At 45.8% G+C, this 17,741-nt stretch overlaps 1 protein-coding gene across 3 annotated transcripts in view; it reads right to left on the reverse strand.

Moving 5' to 3' along the window:
* MATN2 (matrilin 2) overlaps positions 1–17,741 on the reverse strand; it is a 144,500-nt gene that overhangs the window by 10,977 nt on the left and 115,782 nt on the right. For all 3 annotated transcript variants that reach the window (XM_021712129.1, XM_008057660.2, XM_008057661.2), the window contains 3 exons: positions 7,716–7,838; positions 5,602–5,724; positions 1,859–1,981 (listed from right to left, as the gene is read on the reverse strand). In XM_021712129.1, coding sequence (XP_021567804.1) covers positions 1,859–1,981; positions 5,602–5,724; positions 7,716–7,838 — 369 coding nt within the window. The remainder of the gene's footprint in view (positions 1–1,858; positions 1,982–5,601; positions 5,725–7,715; positions 7,839–17,741) is intronic.

Consider the following 17,741-nt stretch of genomic DNA (forward strand, 5'->3'; position numbering starts at 1 on the left):
ATCCACTCACCTCAGCTTCCCAAGGCGCGGGATTACAGGCTGAGCCACCGAGCCCGGCTGGTCACCAATTTTATAATTTGACTAAGAGGTTAAATAATTTGACGAAGGTCACCCAAGTAGTATGAATGGGGGATTCAAATCCAGGTCTGTCTGACCCAAAGCACATGTTCTGAACGAATTCATCATGCAGCTTCCCAGGTAGGAAGTATCTTTGTCCTAGTGCTGAACTGTAGCTTTTCTCTAGTGTCCTTTCTTTTCCCAGGGACAAGGGAGGTGTCATATAAATCATGAGTGAGATGACAGTCACACTGGTATTGGGCACCTCAAGTTTTTTTTTCTTTTTCCTGCAAAGATCACCAATTTCTTTCCTTTTTTTTTCTGTTTGACATAGTACTGAACTTCCTCACCATGCCTATTCTTATGCTTATTCTGTCTAAATCATGTTTATCTCTATCCTATTTCTTTAAATTTTTTTTAAAAAGTAACACATGCACATGGAACAAAACACAAATGTTAGTAAAAAGGTATATATATACATATATATATAATGTGTATATATATATATATATATATATAGGAAAATATATATAGAGAGAGAGAATATGTTGGAGTGTTTTACAAAATGATATGTCAATGGTAACATACTATAAAAATCATTCAGCACCATGATTTTTCACTTAAAATATTTTGGGGATACATCTAGAGCTGCTGCTGCTGCTGCTTCTTTTTTGTTAACAGCTGCATCGTATTCTAACTGTATAGATGTACCATAATTTACTTAACCAGTCACTTATGGGTGAACATTTAGCTTGTTTCCAGTTTTTCACCTCTACAAATAATACTACACAAAATATCTTTGTACATATGGCTTTATAAACACATGCACATATCTGGAAGATAAATTTCTAGAAGTGGAATTGCATTTCAAATATTGCCAAATTGCCCTCCTAAAGGTTGTACCAATTCAGAAAACCACTGATCCATTTATAATTCCCTGTTACGATATACCTTTGCCATCATAAGGAATCATCAAACTTTTTGATCTCTCATAACTAATAGTTTTTAAAAAGGCATCATAGCTTTACCCTCTTACTATATATTTTCTCTTTTTTTTTTTCTTTTATGGATTTTAAATTTCATGTTGTGTTTAGAAAGATCTTCTCTAAATTATAAGATAATTTTCTCAAGATTTTTTCTTCTCTTTTGTGGGTTTTTTTTTGTTGTTGTTGTTGTTTATATCTTTGATCAACCTCTTTCCCTGAAGTACCATGCCCAAAACTGAATGTAATTCTCCAGCACAGAGCAGAGCACAATTCTACTTCCCTCATCTAGATTGTTTTTTTTTTTTTTTGAGTGAGGGTCACCAGGCTGAAATGAAGTGGCATGATCACAGCTCACTGCTGCCTTGATTTCCTGAGTTCAAGTGATCCTTCTGCCTCAGCTTCCTGAGTAACTGGGACTACAGGTGCATGCCACCTCACCGGTTAAATTTTTTTGAGAGTGGAGTTCTTGCTAAGTTGCCCAGGCTGGTCTTGAACCCCTAGACTCAAGTGATCCTCTAGCCTCGGCCTCTCAAAGCACTGGGGTTACAGATGTGGGCCACTGCGCCGGCTCAGATCCTCTTATTCAGCCTAAGATCCCTCTAGCCTTTTGGCTGCTAATGAGTTAGTGTCAGCTAAATCTAAAAGTGCTTTCACAAGTGCTGCAGTTAAGCCCTCTCTTCTCCACCCGGAGTTTGTGCAAATGCATTTATATTTATGGAAGAAACAGAGGTGAGGGATTTGTTGCCTGAAAATACTCCAAAACGCAGTGGCTCCAAAACCAAATGAAAGCAGATAACCAAGTTCAGCTTACTTACTCTTGCACCGTCTTCCATCGTCAGCTAGAACAAATCCCTCTGAGCATTTGCAGACGTAGGAATTGCCATGATTAACACAAATGTGTTCGCAGCCGTGCTGGGTCGATTTGCAGACATCCTTCCCTGAGGAAAACGTAGGGAGTTGGACAATCCTATCAGTGAGGAACCGAGCTGTATTGAATAGCCAAAGGAGGAGAGTTCACAGAAGTAATTTCTTCTTTTTTTTTTTTTGAATTAGAATCTCACTCTGTCACCCAGGCTGGAGTGCAGTGGTATGCTCACAGCCACCGCAGCCTCTACCTGCTGGGCTCTGGCGATCCTTCCGCTTCAGCCTTCCAAGTAGCTGGAACTACAAGCGCGCACTACCACACCTGGCTTTTTTTTTTTTTAATTGTAGAGATGAGGTCTCGCCAAGTTGCCCAGGCTGGTCTCAAACCCGTGGACTCAGGCAATCCTCTCGCCTCTGCCTCCCAAAGTGCTGGGATTACAGGCGTGAGCCACCGCGCCTGGCTAAGTAATTCCTTTTTTTTAAGAAAATTCATCTCTGTTCAGAATTCCCTTATAATGTCTTTTTTACTCTCTTACTCAGGACAGACCATCATAAGGAAAGAGCTTCTCTCAGAAAGCTCTAGCTCCTACAAGTCTCAATGGTAGGATGGCTAATTGGGTGTCCTTGACTAATATTAAATGTTAGACTTGTTAGATGTGCTTTTGCTTCTGATTTCTTTTTCCACAGACATCCCGAACACTCCAGTTTGAATTGTCTTATGAACATTTCTCATGTGGGAGACACTTTCCACGCTTCCAAGTACAGACAGCGCTTTGGCCCTTACAACGTCCTGCGAGACAACAAAGGCGGGGCTAATGACACCCAATGCATCCATGGAGAAACAGACCCTCACCCTCCCCCACAGCATGAAAGCCTGTGACTCTTCTGTCATTAGCCCCTAAGAGGAGTGGCTTCACACCAAGTCAGAATCAGTGGGCACAGATCCCTCTAGGATGGTGGAATCTGATTTAGGATCAAACTCCAGAAGTAGAGGTTGTGCCTTGTGTAGGATAGCCCAATTTATTTCTATCTATCTTTATTTTTTGAGTCAGGGTCTTACTATGTCATCCAGGCTGGAGTGCAGTGGCACGATCACAGCTCACCGTAGCCTTGACCTCCTGGACTTAAGTGATTCTTCTGCCTTCAGCCTCCCAAATAGCACCACGCATGGTTGATTTTTTTTTGCTTTTTTGGGGGGTGGAGGTGAGGTCTTGCTATGTTGTCCAGGCTGGTCTCAAACTGCTGGGCTCAAGCAATCCTCTGTCCTCGGCCTACCAAAGTGCTGGGATTACAGATGTGGGCCACCATGCCTGGAGATAGCCCAATTTACTGAGCAATAAATGGGTTGAATGAATAAATGGTGGGTGTGAGTAGGCAGATGTTTACCGAAATAAAAGCATGAACAAACGGCTGAAGCAGACACAATGGGCAGAATTATAGATGTGATTGCCTCAGAAGGGACACTACAGTGTGAAGCTGAACCTAGGGTTATGAAGGGATTCCCGCAGAGTTAGGCCAGGGTACCACAGGCATCCAGAAGTAAGCTGTTCACACTGGACTTCTTGTTAAAGGTGGGAGTCCCTCTTCCTGGCAGAAGAAGGGAGGCAGTGAGTTCCTTCCAACTCAACTTTATTGACATGTGGATCGTCCCCAGCTACCTCAAAGGAGTCTCTGAGGAAATTCCCCAAAAAACAACCTCAAAAGCAAATGAACTTATTTTGCCTTCACAGAAAAATGACCATCCTGCCCACTGTGGCAGAATGTCAAAAAAGCAAGCAGACATTGTCAAAACCTCCAACATACCTGATGAACAGCTCAGAATCTCACAGTGGGGAAAATGTCCCTGTCCTGTGCTCTTCTAATGCCCACCTCACTGAGCTAGGGTGCCCATGTCTTTGTCTTCCTCTGGGTTCTATGAAGGCTAATTTTATGTGTCACCTTGGTGAGGCTATAGTGCCCAGCTGTTTGGTCAAACCCCAGGCTATATGATACCACGGGCTAATTTTTAGATGCGATTAACATTAAAATTAGTAGACGTGAGGGCAGCACGATACTTTCCATACTGTAGGCAGACCTCAGTTACTCAGTTGAACGTCTTAAGAGAGGAAAAACTGAGGTCCCCCGAGGAAGGGGAATTCTACACCTTGACTGCCTTCAGACTTGAGCTGCCACATCAACTCTTGACAGGTTTTTCAGTTCAAGATTTAGAGCCACCACACCTGTAGATTTAGGACTTGCCAGCCCCCACAATTATGTGAGCCAATCCTTTAAAATCGATAAGTCTCTCCCTCAGTTTCCGTGTGTGTGTGTTTGTGTGTGTGTGTGTGTGTCTGTGTCTGTGTATATACATATATACATCATATGTATAAATAGTATGTACCCTCTATAGTCTGTTTCTCTGGAGAACTCTGACTAATATACCTAATTAAACTCTCAGAGAGTTAACCAGGAGTAGTGGCTCAAGTCTGTAATTCCAGCACTTTGGGAAGTTGGGGTGAGAGGACTGCCTGAGTCCAGGGGTTCAAGACCAGCCTGATGGTGAGATCTCATCTCTGCAGTAAATAAAAAAAAAATTAGCCAGGTGTGGTGGTGCACACCTGTAGTTCCAGCTACTTGGAAGACTGAGGCAGAAGGATCACTTGAGCTCAGTAGGTTGAGACCGCCGTGGCCGTGAGCGTGCCACTGCACTCCAACCTGCGTGACAGAGTGAGACTCCAACTCAAAAAAAAAAACACAAAATCTCTCAGAGTCTGTTCTGAGTGACCTATAGATCCACAGAAGCAATTATAGAAAGAATAGATACATAAAACCCACAGAAAATCCCTTCAGTCCCTCTCCCACCCTTTACCCTTACTGATAAGGTCTGCAAGGAGAAACAGTACTATAATTAACCTTCGAACCCTGTAGTGATTGCTGGCAGAGACTCTAATTCAGTGCAAAGGCTCTGTGCTAAGCTCTGGGCATCCACACTACTGCTGTGGAAAGGGCCAACTATTGAGAAAATTGAAAAGAAGCCAAGAGCCTAACAACTCAGGACCTCAACTGAGAAATTCCTGAAGAACCAGGGGTCTGATGAACTGATCTGTAGCAGGACACTTTCAGAGTACCCAAGACAGGAATTTATATTTGTCACATTGGTAATAAGAGATGATTTTAAAGATGAAAAGAAGTTCTCGGGTGGCTGGGCACCGTGGCTCATGCCTATAATCCCAGAACTTTGGGAGGCCAAGGTGAGGATTGCCTAAGTCCATGGGTTCAAGACCAGCCAGGGCAACTTGGTGAGACCTCATTTCTACAATAAATAATAAAAAAATTAGCCGGGCATGGTGGTACACGCCTGTAGTTCCAGTTACTTGGAAGGGTGAGGTGGAAGGAACACCTGAGCCCAGCAGGTTGAGGCTGCTGTGGCCAGAAGCGTGTTACTGCACTCCAGCCTGGGCAACAAAGTGAGACTCCAATTTAAAAAAAAAATCAGCCAGTCATAGTAGTGCACTCCTGTAGTCCCAGCTATTGAGGAGGCTGAGGCGGAAGGATCACTTGAGCCCAGCTGGTTGAGGCTGCAGTGGCTGTGAGCTTGCCACTGCACTCCATCCTGGGCAACAGAGTGAGACTCCAACTCAAAAAAAAAAAGAAGTTACTGAACTATCTGAGTCCCACAGGTGGAAAAGTCCCGCTCCACCCTGAGGCTACTCACTTCTGCAGCGTTTGCCATCCTCAGCGAGCCGGAATCCCTCCAAACACTTGCAGGTGTAGGACTCGCCACTGTTCACACAAATGTGTTCACAGCCATGGTCCACTGCTTGGCAGACATCTTTCCCTGAGGACAGCAGAGCAAGTGACAACCATACAACCAACGTAAACTTCACATACAACTCACCTTGGGGGACCCACCCACTAGACTCTAGTGCCACCTGAGCTCAGGGATCCAGGGGGCCAGAGCACTGAGAACGGTTTAGCGGTTCTCATTGGGGCTGACGCTTCAAACTGTCTCACTATCATCATCACTGTCAACATTCACTGGCAGCTGTATTAGTGTCTCCTCAAATTGCGATCCATCTTCTGCTTCCGCAGACCTAGTTTCTAATATCAAATGGAAACACTCTGGGTATGATTACTTAGGAGATTAAACCTCAATTTACATGAGCAGCACTGCAATCTAATTTTGGCTTTGTCCCTCACATAATGTATGGCTTAGGAGAATCACTTAACCTCTTGGAATCCTTAGTTTTGCTGTCTAAAAATGAGAAGAATGATTCCAGTCCTCCAGTTTTGCTTCAGGAAGTGATAGCACCAGTTGCTCTTTGAAAAGTGCTTTGAGGCTGGGCTTGGTGGCTCAGCCTGTAATCCCAAGGAGGGAGGGAGGCTAAAACGAGTGGATTGACTGAGCCTGCGGGTTTGAGACCAGCCCGGGCAACTTAGCGAGGCTGCATCTCTACAATAAAAAAATGAAAAAAATTAGCGTGTGGTAGCGCACGCCTGTAGTTCCAGCAACTTGGATGACTGAGGCGGAAGGATCGCTGGAGCCCAGCGAGTTGATGCTGGGGTGGCTGTGAGTGTGCCACTGCACTCCAGCCTGGGAGACAGAGTGAGACTCCAACTCCAAAAAAAAAAAAAGTGCTTTGAGAAGCTTGAGAGAAGGTAACAGATAGGGTGGAGGTCACTTGTTCAGGGTCACACACTCTCCTTTGACTATACAGAGGTGTGTTTTGAGATTCACCCCAGCAATTCACCCCGAGGCTGCTCATCCTAGGCAGACTTGTCACGGCCCATCTAAGAGGCTTTGCCTTCTGATACTTAAGAATGGCTTCACTAATAAGGTGCCCTCTATGAGGGATTTGTGCTACCAGAAATAAAAATAACATTATTCAAGATAGACAAATAGGCTCAGAGAAGTTAAGCAACCTTCCCACCTAATAAATGGCAGAGATAGAAGTTGGTTGAATCTTAGATTTCTGACTATCTTCCCACTAATGTATGCTGCTAAGCCACTGTTTTGCTCATTTTTATTTTATCATATTATTATGATTTTTTTCTAAGTCATGGTTTCTCGCTGCAGAGCATATAAATGAGCAACTTCAGTTGTAGCTCTAGCATTGATTTTTTGTTTGTTAATTTGTTTTGTTTTTTTAATAGCCTTTTTTTTAAGGACAGCTTTAGATTTACAAAAAAATTGAGAAAATAGTTCAGAGAATTCCCACATACTCCACACCTAATTTCCCCTATTATTATCTTACATTAGTATGATACATTTGTTATAATTAGTGAACCCATATTAATACATTATGATTAACTAAAGTCTATAGTTTATTGGCATGTATTTTACTTTTTACCTAATGTCCTTTTTCTGTTCTGGGACCCATCCAAGAGGCCACATTACATTTATCATGTGGCTTTAACTTTTGAGAGTAACTAATTTTACTTATTTATTTATTTATTTTTGAGTCAGTGTCTCACTCTGTTGCCCAGACTAGAGTGCAGTGGCACGCTCATGGCACTGCAGCCTCAAACTGCTGGGCTCCGGCGATCTTTCCACCTCAGCCTTCCATGTAGTTGGGACCACAGGTGCATGCCAACATGCCTAGGCTAATTTTTTTGATTTATGGTAGAGACAAGGTCTCGCCAAGTTGCCCAGACTGGTCTTGGACCCTTAGGCACAGGCAATCCTCTTGCCTTAGCATTCCTAAGTGCTGGGGTTACAAGCATGGGCCACTGCGTCCGGCTGAGAATACCTGATTTATGCAGAGATGAGGACAGCAGATTTCATACTGTGGTCTGACATGGCAGTATGAGCTAACACTGGTTACTTACTTCTGCAAGTCTTCCCATCTTCACGGAGTATGTACCCTTCAAAGCAATGGCACACAAACGAGTCCTCACTGCTGACACAAGAATGCTCACAACCGTGGTCCCCCAAAGCACAGGCATCCAACTCTGAGAATCAAATTGGAATTGGAGAAACAGAAGGAGAAAATGGTCCCTGCATGAGTGACTTATTCAGTCATAAGAGACATTTCAGACACCTTAAGTTAAACTAGTGCCTTAACCCAGAGTGCATATTTCAGAAAAGATGTCTACTAGCAAAAATTCTAAACATATGCAGAGCACATGCAAATCAAACAATATAATCAATTCCATAGGGAAAATGAACGGAAGTCATGAAAAGACAATTTATAAAAGGACAGATATAAATGACCTATAAATTTGGTAAATATATTTAATGTCATTGGCTATCATATAACTATAATAACAACTTATCTACATATCTACTTAGGTACGTGTATATATCACACTTAGGTAATCCATTAATTTACTTAGTCAGTCAACAGACATTTCTTGAGTTTTAGGCACTGGGGATATAGCAATGAATAAAACAGTTTCTGCTTTTGTGAAGCGTATATTTGGCAGCAGGTGTCAGGGAGGCAGAGTTGTGGGGAAGATAAGAAACAGACAAACAAATACATTTGTCAGGTGGGAAAAGTGCCCTGGGAGGGAGAGCAGAATTAGGGGAAAGAGGGTAGCCGCTGGGAGCGGGCATGGGAAGGGCTTGTTATTTTACATGGTGCATCAGATCAGAGGCCACTGAGCAGAGCCCTGCAGGGAGAGAGGAAGTGAGTGGTGATGTCTGGGAAAGAGTGTTACTGGCAAGAAAGAAGAGTATTTGCAAACTACATGGGTAGGAGCCTCCTAGCACATTTCAGGAAAGGCAAGGAGACCAGTGTGATGGGAGCAATCTGGAGCCTGGCAGGGATGGAGTTTTTGGTTTTTTTTTTTATGGTCTTCCTCTGTCACCCAGGCTGGAGTGCAGTGGCGTGATCACAGCTAACCGAAGCCTCAAACTTCTGGCTCAAGTGATCCTCCTGTCTTAGCCTCCCAAATAGCTAGGACTACAGGCATGCACTACCACGCCCAGCTAATTTTTTTGTTTTTCTTTTTTGTAGGGACGAGGTCTTGCTGTGTTGTCCAGGCTGGTCTCAAACTCCTGACCTCAGGCAATCCTTCTGTCTCGGCCTCCCAAAATGCTGGGATAACAGACATGAGTGCCCAGCCTGGATTTGACTTTATTTACTTTTATTTTTATTTTTTTGAGTCGGAGTCTCACTCTGTCACCCAGGCTGGAGTGCAGTGGCGTGATCACAGCTAACCGTAGCCTCAGACTTCTGGCTCAAGTGATCCTCCTGTCTTAGCCTCCCAAATAGCTAGGACTATAGGCATGCACTACCACACCCAGCTAATTTTTTTGCTTTTCTTTTTTTTTTTGAGTTAGAGTCTCACTCTGTCGCCCAGACTGGAGTGCAGTGGCCGCTCCCGGCCACCGCAGCCTCGACCTGCTGGGCTCCGGCGATCCTTCCGCCTCAGCCTTCCAAGTAGCTGGAACTACAGGTGCGCGCTACCACGCCCGGCTGATTTTTTATTTATTGTAGAGATGAGGTCTCGCCAAGTTTCCCAGGCGGGTCTCGAACCTGCAGGCTCAGGCAATCCACTCACCTCAGCCTCCCAAAGGCGCGGGATTACAGGCTGAGCCATCGAGCCCGGCTTGTTTTTCTTTTTTGTAGGGATGAAGTCTTGCTAGGTTGTCCAGGCTGGTCTCAAACTCCTGGCCTCAGGCAATCCTTCTGCCTCGGTCTCCCAAAGTGCTGGGATAACAGACATGAGTGCCCAGCCTGGATTTGACTTTATTTACTTTTATTTTTATTTTTTTGAGTCAGAGTCTCACTCTGTCACCCAGGCTGGAGTTCAGTGGCACGCTCATGGCAACCGCAGCCTCCACCTCCTGGGCTCAGGTGATCATTCTGCCTTAGCCTTCCAAGGAGCTGAAACTACAGATGTACACCACCATGCCTGGCTAATTTTTTGATTAATTGTAGAGATGAAGTCTCACCAAGTTGTCTAAGCTGGTCTCCAACCCGTGGGCTCAGGCAATCCTCTAGTCTCCACCTTCCAAAGTGCTGGGATTACAGGTGTGAGCCACCGCGCCTGGCTTGACTTTATTTTTAAAAGATTGCTCTGCACAGAATGGGGTGTGGGGAGCTGGAAGCAGCCTTCTGCAAAGATCTTGGTGGCTCAGGCCAGGCTGGTGAGAAGTGGCTGTATTTTGAAGATAGAGTCTATAAGATGTGCTAGTGGATTGATACAAAGAGTCCATATGAATAGGACAGAAGAGCTGAGGATGGCATTGCCATCTATAAGGTTGGGTGGCTTCTGGGGAACTAGAAGGTTTGCAATCCTGTGAAAATAGAGTCAGAGTCTTAACTTAAAAGTTTGAGTCAAATTTAAAAGTTTGACACTGAGGCTGGGTGCAGTGGCTCATGCTTATAATTCCAGCACTTTGGGAGGCTGAGGTGGGATCATTTCTTGAGTCCAGGAGTTGGAGACTAGCCTGCACAACACAGTGGAGACCTCATCTTTAAAAAAAATCAAAGAAAATTAGCTGAGCATGGTGGTGCACACCTGTAGTCCCAGCTACTTGGGAAGCTGAGGGAGAATCACCTGAGTCCAGGAGATCAAGGCTGCAGTGAGCCATGGTCATGCCACTGCACTCCAGCTCAGGTATCAGAGTGAGACTCTGACTTAAAAAGTAAGTAATAAAAGCTTGATACTGAGGAGAGGTGAGCAGTGGCTTTCTATAAGAACCATTCACGTTTCTGAGTTACTCAAACCTTTTTGCTTAGTAAAATTTCTACAATGAATATGCGTCAAAGTTATTAAGGCCCCAAAACACATAATGCCTTTTATAATTGGGCACAGATCACACACATTTTTTGATAAAGCATTTTTGCAGCATTTCTCTTTGGAAAGAAATCCTCAGAACTGCCCTTTCGGTTAGTTAAGGCAGCTGTTATTATTCCCATTTACCAGCCAGGGAAATGAAGAGGTGAGAAGGTTAATGGCTTGCCGAGACCAACTGTTAATAAGTGGAAGAGCCAGACTAAAAATGTCATCTTACGACAGTAAGTCCCATGTTTTTTCTGCCTACACTGCGTTGCTATATTCTCAAGTAAGCTTTCAAACATGAAGGGAATTTTGCCTGTCTTTTTGTTGGCAGAAGTGCTGACAAAATCTTTGAACAATGGGAAAATGTTGTTAACTGAAATTATAGCTGCAGAACAGGCTGAAGGCAGAGCTGGACTCTCCTGTTTGCCCTGGACGTGACTTACTTTTCCGGGCACATTCTAGACTCATGATGAATGCAGAACATTTCCTGATGGCTTGGGGTAGTTCCTCACGTAGTGTAAGAGTGGAAAGTACAACTGAGTGCTCCAAACACAGACAGCTGGCTGGCCCTGGAGGTGAGGATTTTTTTTTCCTCACCGTGAATTTATAATAAGAATACTCCATTATCCAGGGTAATAAAATAGCTACAGCTCTTTCAGGGCAGCCTTGTCAAGCCATAATGCAGACAGACAGATCCCTCTGAGCATGGCCTTCCTGCTTCAGCTCAGGGGTGTGTGTGTGTGTGTGTGTGTGTGTGTGTGTGTGTGTGTGTGTGTGTGTGTGTGTGTGTGTGTCAAGGTCTCACTCTGTTGTCCAGGCTGGCGTGCAGTGGCATAGTCATAGCTCACCGCAGCCTTGACTTCCTGGGCTCAAGGGATCCTCCTCCCTCAGCCTCCCAAGTAGCTGGAATTACAGATATGCACTATCATGCCTGGGGAATTTTAAGAATTTTTTTGTAGAAGTGAGATCTTGGTATGTTGCCCAGGCTGGCCTTGAACTCCTGGCCTTAGGTGATCCTCCTGCCTCTGCCTCCCAAAGTGCTGGGATGATAGGCATGAGCCACCGCACCGGCCCAGCTCAGGCTCTTATCTTCAATAGTGCTGAAGAGTCTTCCCCGCTCAGTCCCCTGGGCCACTGAAACTGAGTCTTTCCTGAGCCAGGGTGCTGCTCTCCATCAGGAGGCTGCTGCGCAGGCAGCTAGGTGGCCACACCAGCATGTCTTCATCCTCAACTGCAGGCTAGCCCAGGAGCTCCCAGTTCAGTCTCTCAGTTCTCCTGGGCTTTCAGAGAGCAGCTGTTCGGAATGTTTGGTGTGTGCATGCTTTAAAAGCATGTGGAAAGTTTTGATTTTTAACCGTTCCTCTCCTCATTTCCTCAGAGCCTCTGGTCAAGAGAAAGTAGAGTAGGTGAGTTCTCAGTCTCAAACAATCATCAGAACCACCAAAGACTTTTTTTTTCTTTTTGAGTCAGGGTCTTGCTGTTGCCCAGAGCGCAGTGGCACAATCACAGTTCACTGCAGCCTCAGCCTCCAGGGCTCAGGCGATCCTTCCACCTCAGCCTCCTGAGTAACTGGAACTACAGGCTTGTGTCACCATGTCTGGCTCATTTGTTTGATTTTTTTTGTAGAGACTTTGTAGAGACAAGGCCCTGCCATGTTGCCCAGGTTGATCTCCTACTCCCGGGCTGGAGCAATCCTCCCACCTTGGCCTCCAAAAGTGCTGATATTACAGGTGTGAGCCACCACACACAGTCCACAGACATGTTTTTTACAGTAAAACAGGCACATGATCCCAAAGCTAACCATACTAAAGGGCATTCTTCCCCTGTGGAGGAATATCTGGCAATGTCTACCAAGTTACAAAATGGACCTTCAACCCAGCAACTTTCCTTCTGCAGATACCCTTGTACCATATGAAGAGACATACTTTCAAGTGATTCAGTGAACACTGTTAGTAGTAATGAAACATGGGACACAACCCAATTGTCCAGTCACAGGCTACTGGGCTGAATAAATATTCTGTGCAATGGAACATTATGCAGCTATAAAGAAGATGAGGAACTTTTCTATGTAATGAAATGAAGAAATCTACAGAAACTACCATTAAGTGAAAATAAGCATAGAAAAAAATTGCTGTGTGTATAAGAAAGGGGAGAAAATAAAAATATATTTTTATATACAAAGAAGCACTGGAAGGCTTACTTAACTACCAAACATGATAGATTAGCTATTGCTGTGTGATAAGTTACCCCCGAATTTGGCAGCTTAAAATAGCAAATGTTCATTATCTCACACAGTTCTGTCAGGTTGGACTCTGGGTGTGGCTTAGCTGTGTGGTAATTAGATCCACCTCACAGGGATTTTGTGCAAACATTTTGTTTTGTTTTTTGAGTTGCAATCTCATTCTGTTGCCCAGGTTGGAATGCAGTGGCATGACCACATCTCACTGAAGCCTTGACTTCCTGGGCTCAGGCCATCCTCAGGCCTCAGTCTCCCAAGTAGCTGGGACTACAGGCACACACTGCCATGCCCAGCTAAATATTTTTTTTTTAATTTTTACAGATGAGGTCTCGCTATGTTGGCCAGGCTGGTCTTAAACCCTTGACTCAAGCAGTCATCCCTCCTTGGCCTCCCAAAGTGCTGGAATTACAGGCATGAGCCATTGCACCCAGCCATATGTTTTAGATGAGAATCCCATGGGGTGTGATGCTGGTGATTGCTGGAATCCCCACTCTCCCACACACCCGCATTGCAGAATGCACAATTCCGATTTCTTCAGCAAAATGGCCAGTTTTTGCATGTCGGAGATGTTCTGGGTCACTTATAAATTCAAGGAACCAAACATGGGAAATTAGAGAATGCCAAAGGTGGACAGTAGTTAACTTCCTGGCCATAGGCTGTAGCTGCTTTCTCTCAACCAAGCCTGGAAACTAACTTGGAGTCAGCTTCTCCTCTGGGTCAGAAATACTCCCCTATAAGAAAATGCTTCAGGGATCCCCTAACCATGGAAGAGCCACCATTCTGACTCTCTACCATGGGGGTGTCTTCAGCAAGGGGGATGATGGTAAGCACCCCAGTGAGGAGTTCATTCATCCAGCAAGCGTCTAAGCAGCACTTATCTGTACCAGATACTGTCCTTATTTGGGGGTCAGAATGGACACTGGAGACGAACTAGGCTAATCCTTTCCTTTAAAGATGAGAAAACTGCCGGGCACGGTGGCTCACGCCTACAATTCCAGCACTTTGAGAGGCTGAGGTGAGAGGATTGCCTGAATCCACAGGTTCAAGACCAGCCTGGGCAACTGGGTGAGACCTCATCGCTACAGGTGGCATGTGCCTATAGTTCCAGCTACTTGGAAGGCTGAGGAAGAAGGAATCACCTGAGCCCAGAAGGTCGAGGCTGAGGTGGCCATGAGCGTGCCACTACATTCCAGCCTGGGTGACAGAGTGAGACTCCAACTAAAAAAAAAAAAAAAAAAAAAAAAAGAAGGCCAGGCTCGGTGGCTCAGCCTGCAATCCCAGCACTTTGGGAGGCTGAGGTGAGTGGATTACCTGAGGCCGCGGGTTCGAGACCCACCTGGGCAGCGAGACCTCATCTCTACAATAAATCAAAATTAGCCAGGTATAGTAGCGTGTGCCTGTAGTTCCAGCTACTTGGAAGACTGAGGCGGAAGGATCGCCGGAGTCCAGCAGGTCGAGGCTGCGGTGGCCGGGAGCGGGTGACAGAGTGAGACTCCAACTCAAAACAAAGAGAAAACTGATGATCAGGGAGGGGAAGTGACCTTCCTAAGTCTCTTAACCTGCAGAGGTCACTTGTCTTTGTTGTTCTAGGGGAGAGGCGAGACTAGATCTGAATCTATCCCTCCATGTCCCTTGGTCCAGGTGCTACATCCGCTGGTCATCCCAGCTTGACAGTTTGTGCCCAGACAGCCTGGGAGACTCAAAAAAACAAATGGTTTCCTCGAGCGTGGTTAAATTCCCAAAAGCTTCCTGTAGCTCTACAAGTTGGAGGTGATGTGTCCTGCCGGCCTCCCTAGGCTTGTCTCTTACCAGCCTCCCCTCACGCTCAGTACTCAGAGCGTTGAACTTTCGGTGGTTCACGTTCTTGCCCCTGGAAAGCTTCTCCTCTACCTCTGGCTAGCTCATGAAACTCACTCTTCTGGGGTCGGATTTTCTGGAAGGGAGGATGTTCACTCTGCACCTTTCCTTCCCACATCATTACTCTCACCACACAGAATGGATGCTCCGTCTTTAATATGCGTTGCCCTGAGATGCTTTAAACTCTGTCAGGACATAAACCAAATCTGTGTCAATCTCTGGGTGTCCCAGCATCCTGTGCACTGCAGGTACACACTGAGTACTTGTGGAGAATAAGAATAAATGAACTAGGTTGGGTGTGGTGGCTCACACCTACAATCTCAGGTACTCTGGGAAGCTGAGACATGAGAATTGCTTGAGCCCAGCAGTTCGAGAGCCTGGACAACAGAGTGAGACCTCATCTCTACCAAAAATAAAAAAAATTAGCCAGGTGTGGTGGTGTGTGTTTGTAGTCCCAGCTACTTGGGAGGATGAGGCAGAAGGATCGCCTGAGCCCAGGAGTTGGAAGCTGTGGTGCGCTGTGATTGTGCCACTGCACTCCAGTCTGCAGCCTGCGTGACAGAGTGAGACTCTGATGCAGATTAAATAAATAAATAACAAGCAAACCAAAAGCTTAAGGAAGTACTGAGACTCAAACCCAGCAAGGAGAATGAAGTCAGACTCTGTTAGGAGCATCCCTGAACTGATAGGTGAGAAGGGCAGGAGAAGTCTCAGGAGGCTGGAAGGAAACATGTCTCCTACCAAAGAAGGATCCTCTTCCTTGTACATGTAAGGAGGCAGGTCTACATGTTTAATTAAATCCTCATCTTGAATGAGGTCTGCCATGTGTGATCAGGAGGGTTAGATGTTCAGGACATAGCCCAGGTTCTTAGGGTCCGTGCCCAGCAGCCCCGCATGCCCAGACTGGATCATCACCACATCTGGATCAGCCATCAGGTGAGTCACATATGTCTGTGGCACAGCAATTGTGGTGCAACATATTCTGTGAACTTGCACCTCTGTAGCGCTGACAAGCAGCAAGCTGTGTCTGGGGCTCCACATAAGAGGTGATTAAAACCAGTCCTGATCCCAGAGAGGGAAAGCCACAGCCACATCTGCCAAGAGGGTAACCAGCGGCCGACAGATAGAATTACACTGTTTCCTGGCTTTTCTTATAATAAAATCAGGAGTGGCCAATCCTTAGCTAACTCCCTATAGACTTTTCTCGGACAAACCAAGAAGTAACTGAATTGAGATATACTTTTCTTTACTCTCTATTTTTTTTTTAATTTTTGATTTGGGGGTCTCACTCTGTCACCCAGGCTGGAGTACAGTGGCACAATCACAGCTCGCTGCAGCTTCAACCTCCTGGACTCAGGCAATCCTTCCACCTCAACCTCTCGAGTAGCTGAGACTATAAGCATGCACCACTATGCCTGCTAATTTTTTGGATTATTGTGTAGAGATGAAGTCTTACTGTGTTGCCTAAGTTGGTCTTAAACTCCTGGACTCAGGCAATCCTCCTGCCTTGGCCTGTCACAGTGCTGGGATTACAGGTGTGAGTCCCAGCACCTAGTGAGATGTACTTTTTGAGGGAATCTTGCACTGAGCAAGGGATCTTTGGGATTCTAGTCCCAAGGTTGGAAGCATCAGTTTCCTCTATGCACACATTTCCCCCAAAAGAAAGGGAAAATCTCTAAGCTTTACCTCGTGTTCCCAAATAAACAAGGGTGAGGATGAGCCTCTCCCCTTACTCCCTGCTACACACTGAATTGTTTCCCCCAAAATTCATATGCTAAAGCCCTACCCCCTGATGTAATGGTATTAAGAGATGGAACCGGGCACAGTGGGAGGTTGAGATGAGAGGATTGCCTGAACTCAGAAGTTCTAGAATAGCCTGGGCAACATAGTGAGACCTCATCTATACAAAAAATAAAAATAATAAATAAATTAGCCAGGCATGGTGGTGTGTGCCTGCAGTCCCAGCTAATCAGGAGGATGAGGTGGGAGGATCGCTAGAGCCCAGGAGGTCAATCAAGGCTGCAGTGAGCCATGAACATGCCACCGCACTCCACCCTGGGTGACAGTGTGAGAACTTGACTCAAAAAAAAAAAAAGAGAGAGAGATGGGGTCTCTGGGAGGTAATTAGGTTTAGATGAGGTCATGAGAGTGGGGTCCTGATCTGATAGGATTAGTGCCCCTTATAAGAAGTGACAACAAGCTGGGCGAGGTGGCTCAAACCCATAATCCCAGCACTTTGGGAGGTGGAGGTGAGAGGATTGCCTGAGTTCAGGGGTTCAAGACCAGCCTGAGCAACATAGTAAGACCTCATCTCTACAATAATTCAAAAAATTAGCCAGGTGTGGTGGTGCGTGCCTCTGGTTCCAGCTACCTGGAAAGCTGAGGCAGAAGGATTGCCTGAGCCCAGCAGTTCGAGGCTGCGGTGGCTGTGAGCAGCATGCCACTGCACTCCAGCTTGGGTGACAGAGTGAGACTCCGACTGTAAAAAGAAAAAAAAAGAAGTGACAACAGAGGCCTCACTTGTTCTCTTGTGTGTTCTCACCCGACATTCCTGCAATGCTGGCTGCCAGTAAGCCAGCAAGAAGGCCCTTGTCAGAACCTGACCAAGCTGGCACCCTGATGTCAGACTTCCAGCCTATAGTACTGTGAAAAATAAATGTTTGTGGTTAAGAAACAACACTTGAGCTGGGCTCGGTGGCTTCAGCCTGTCATCCCGTGCTTTGGGAGGCTGAGGTGAGTGGATTGCCTGAGCCCGTGGGTTCGAGACCCGCCTGGGCAACTTGCCGAGACCTCATCTCTACAATAAATCAAAAAAAAATAAGCCAGGCGTGGTAGCACACGCCTGTAGTTCCAGCTACTTGGAAGGCTGAGGCAGAAGGATCGCCGGAGCCCAGCAGGTCGAGGCTGCGGTGGCCGGGAGTGGCCGCTGCACTCCGTCTGGGCGACAGAGTGAGACTCCAACTTGAAAAGTAATGGTCTATGGTATTTCGCTATGGCAGCCTGAACAGATGAAGACATCCCTCCAG

The sequence above is a fragment of the Carlito syrichta genome, unplaced genomic scaffold (genome assembly GCF_000164805.1).
Source record: "Carlito syrichta isolate Samal-C Ts95f unplaced genomic scaffold, Tarsius_syrichta-2.0.1 Scaffold303102, whole genome shotgun sequence".
Classification (NCBI taxonomy): domain Eukaryota; kingdom Metazoa; phylum Chordata; class Mammalia; order Primates; family Tarsiidae; genus Carlito; species Carlito syrichta.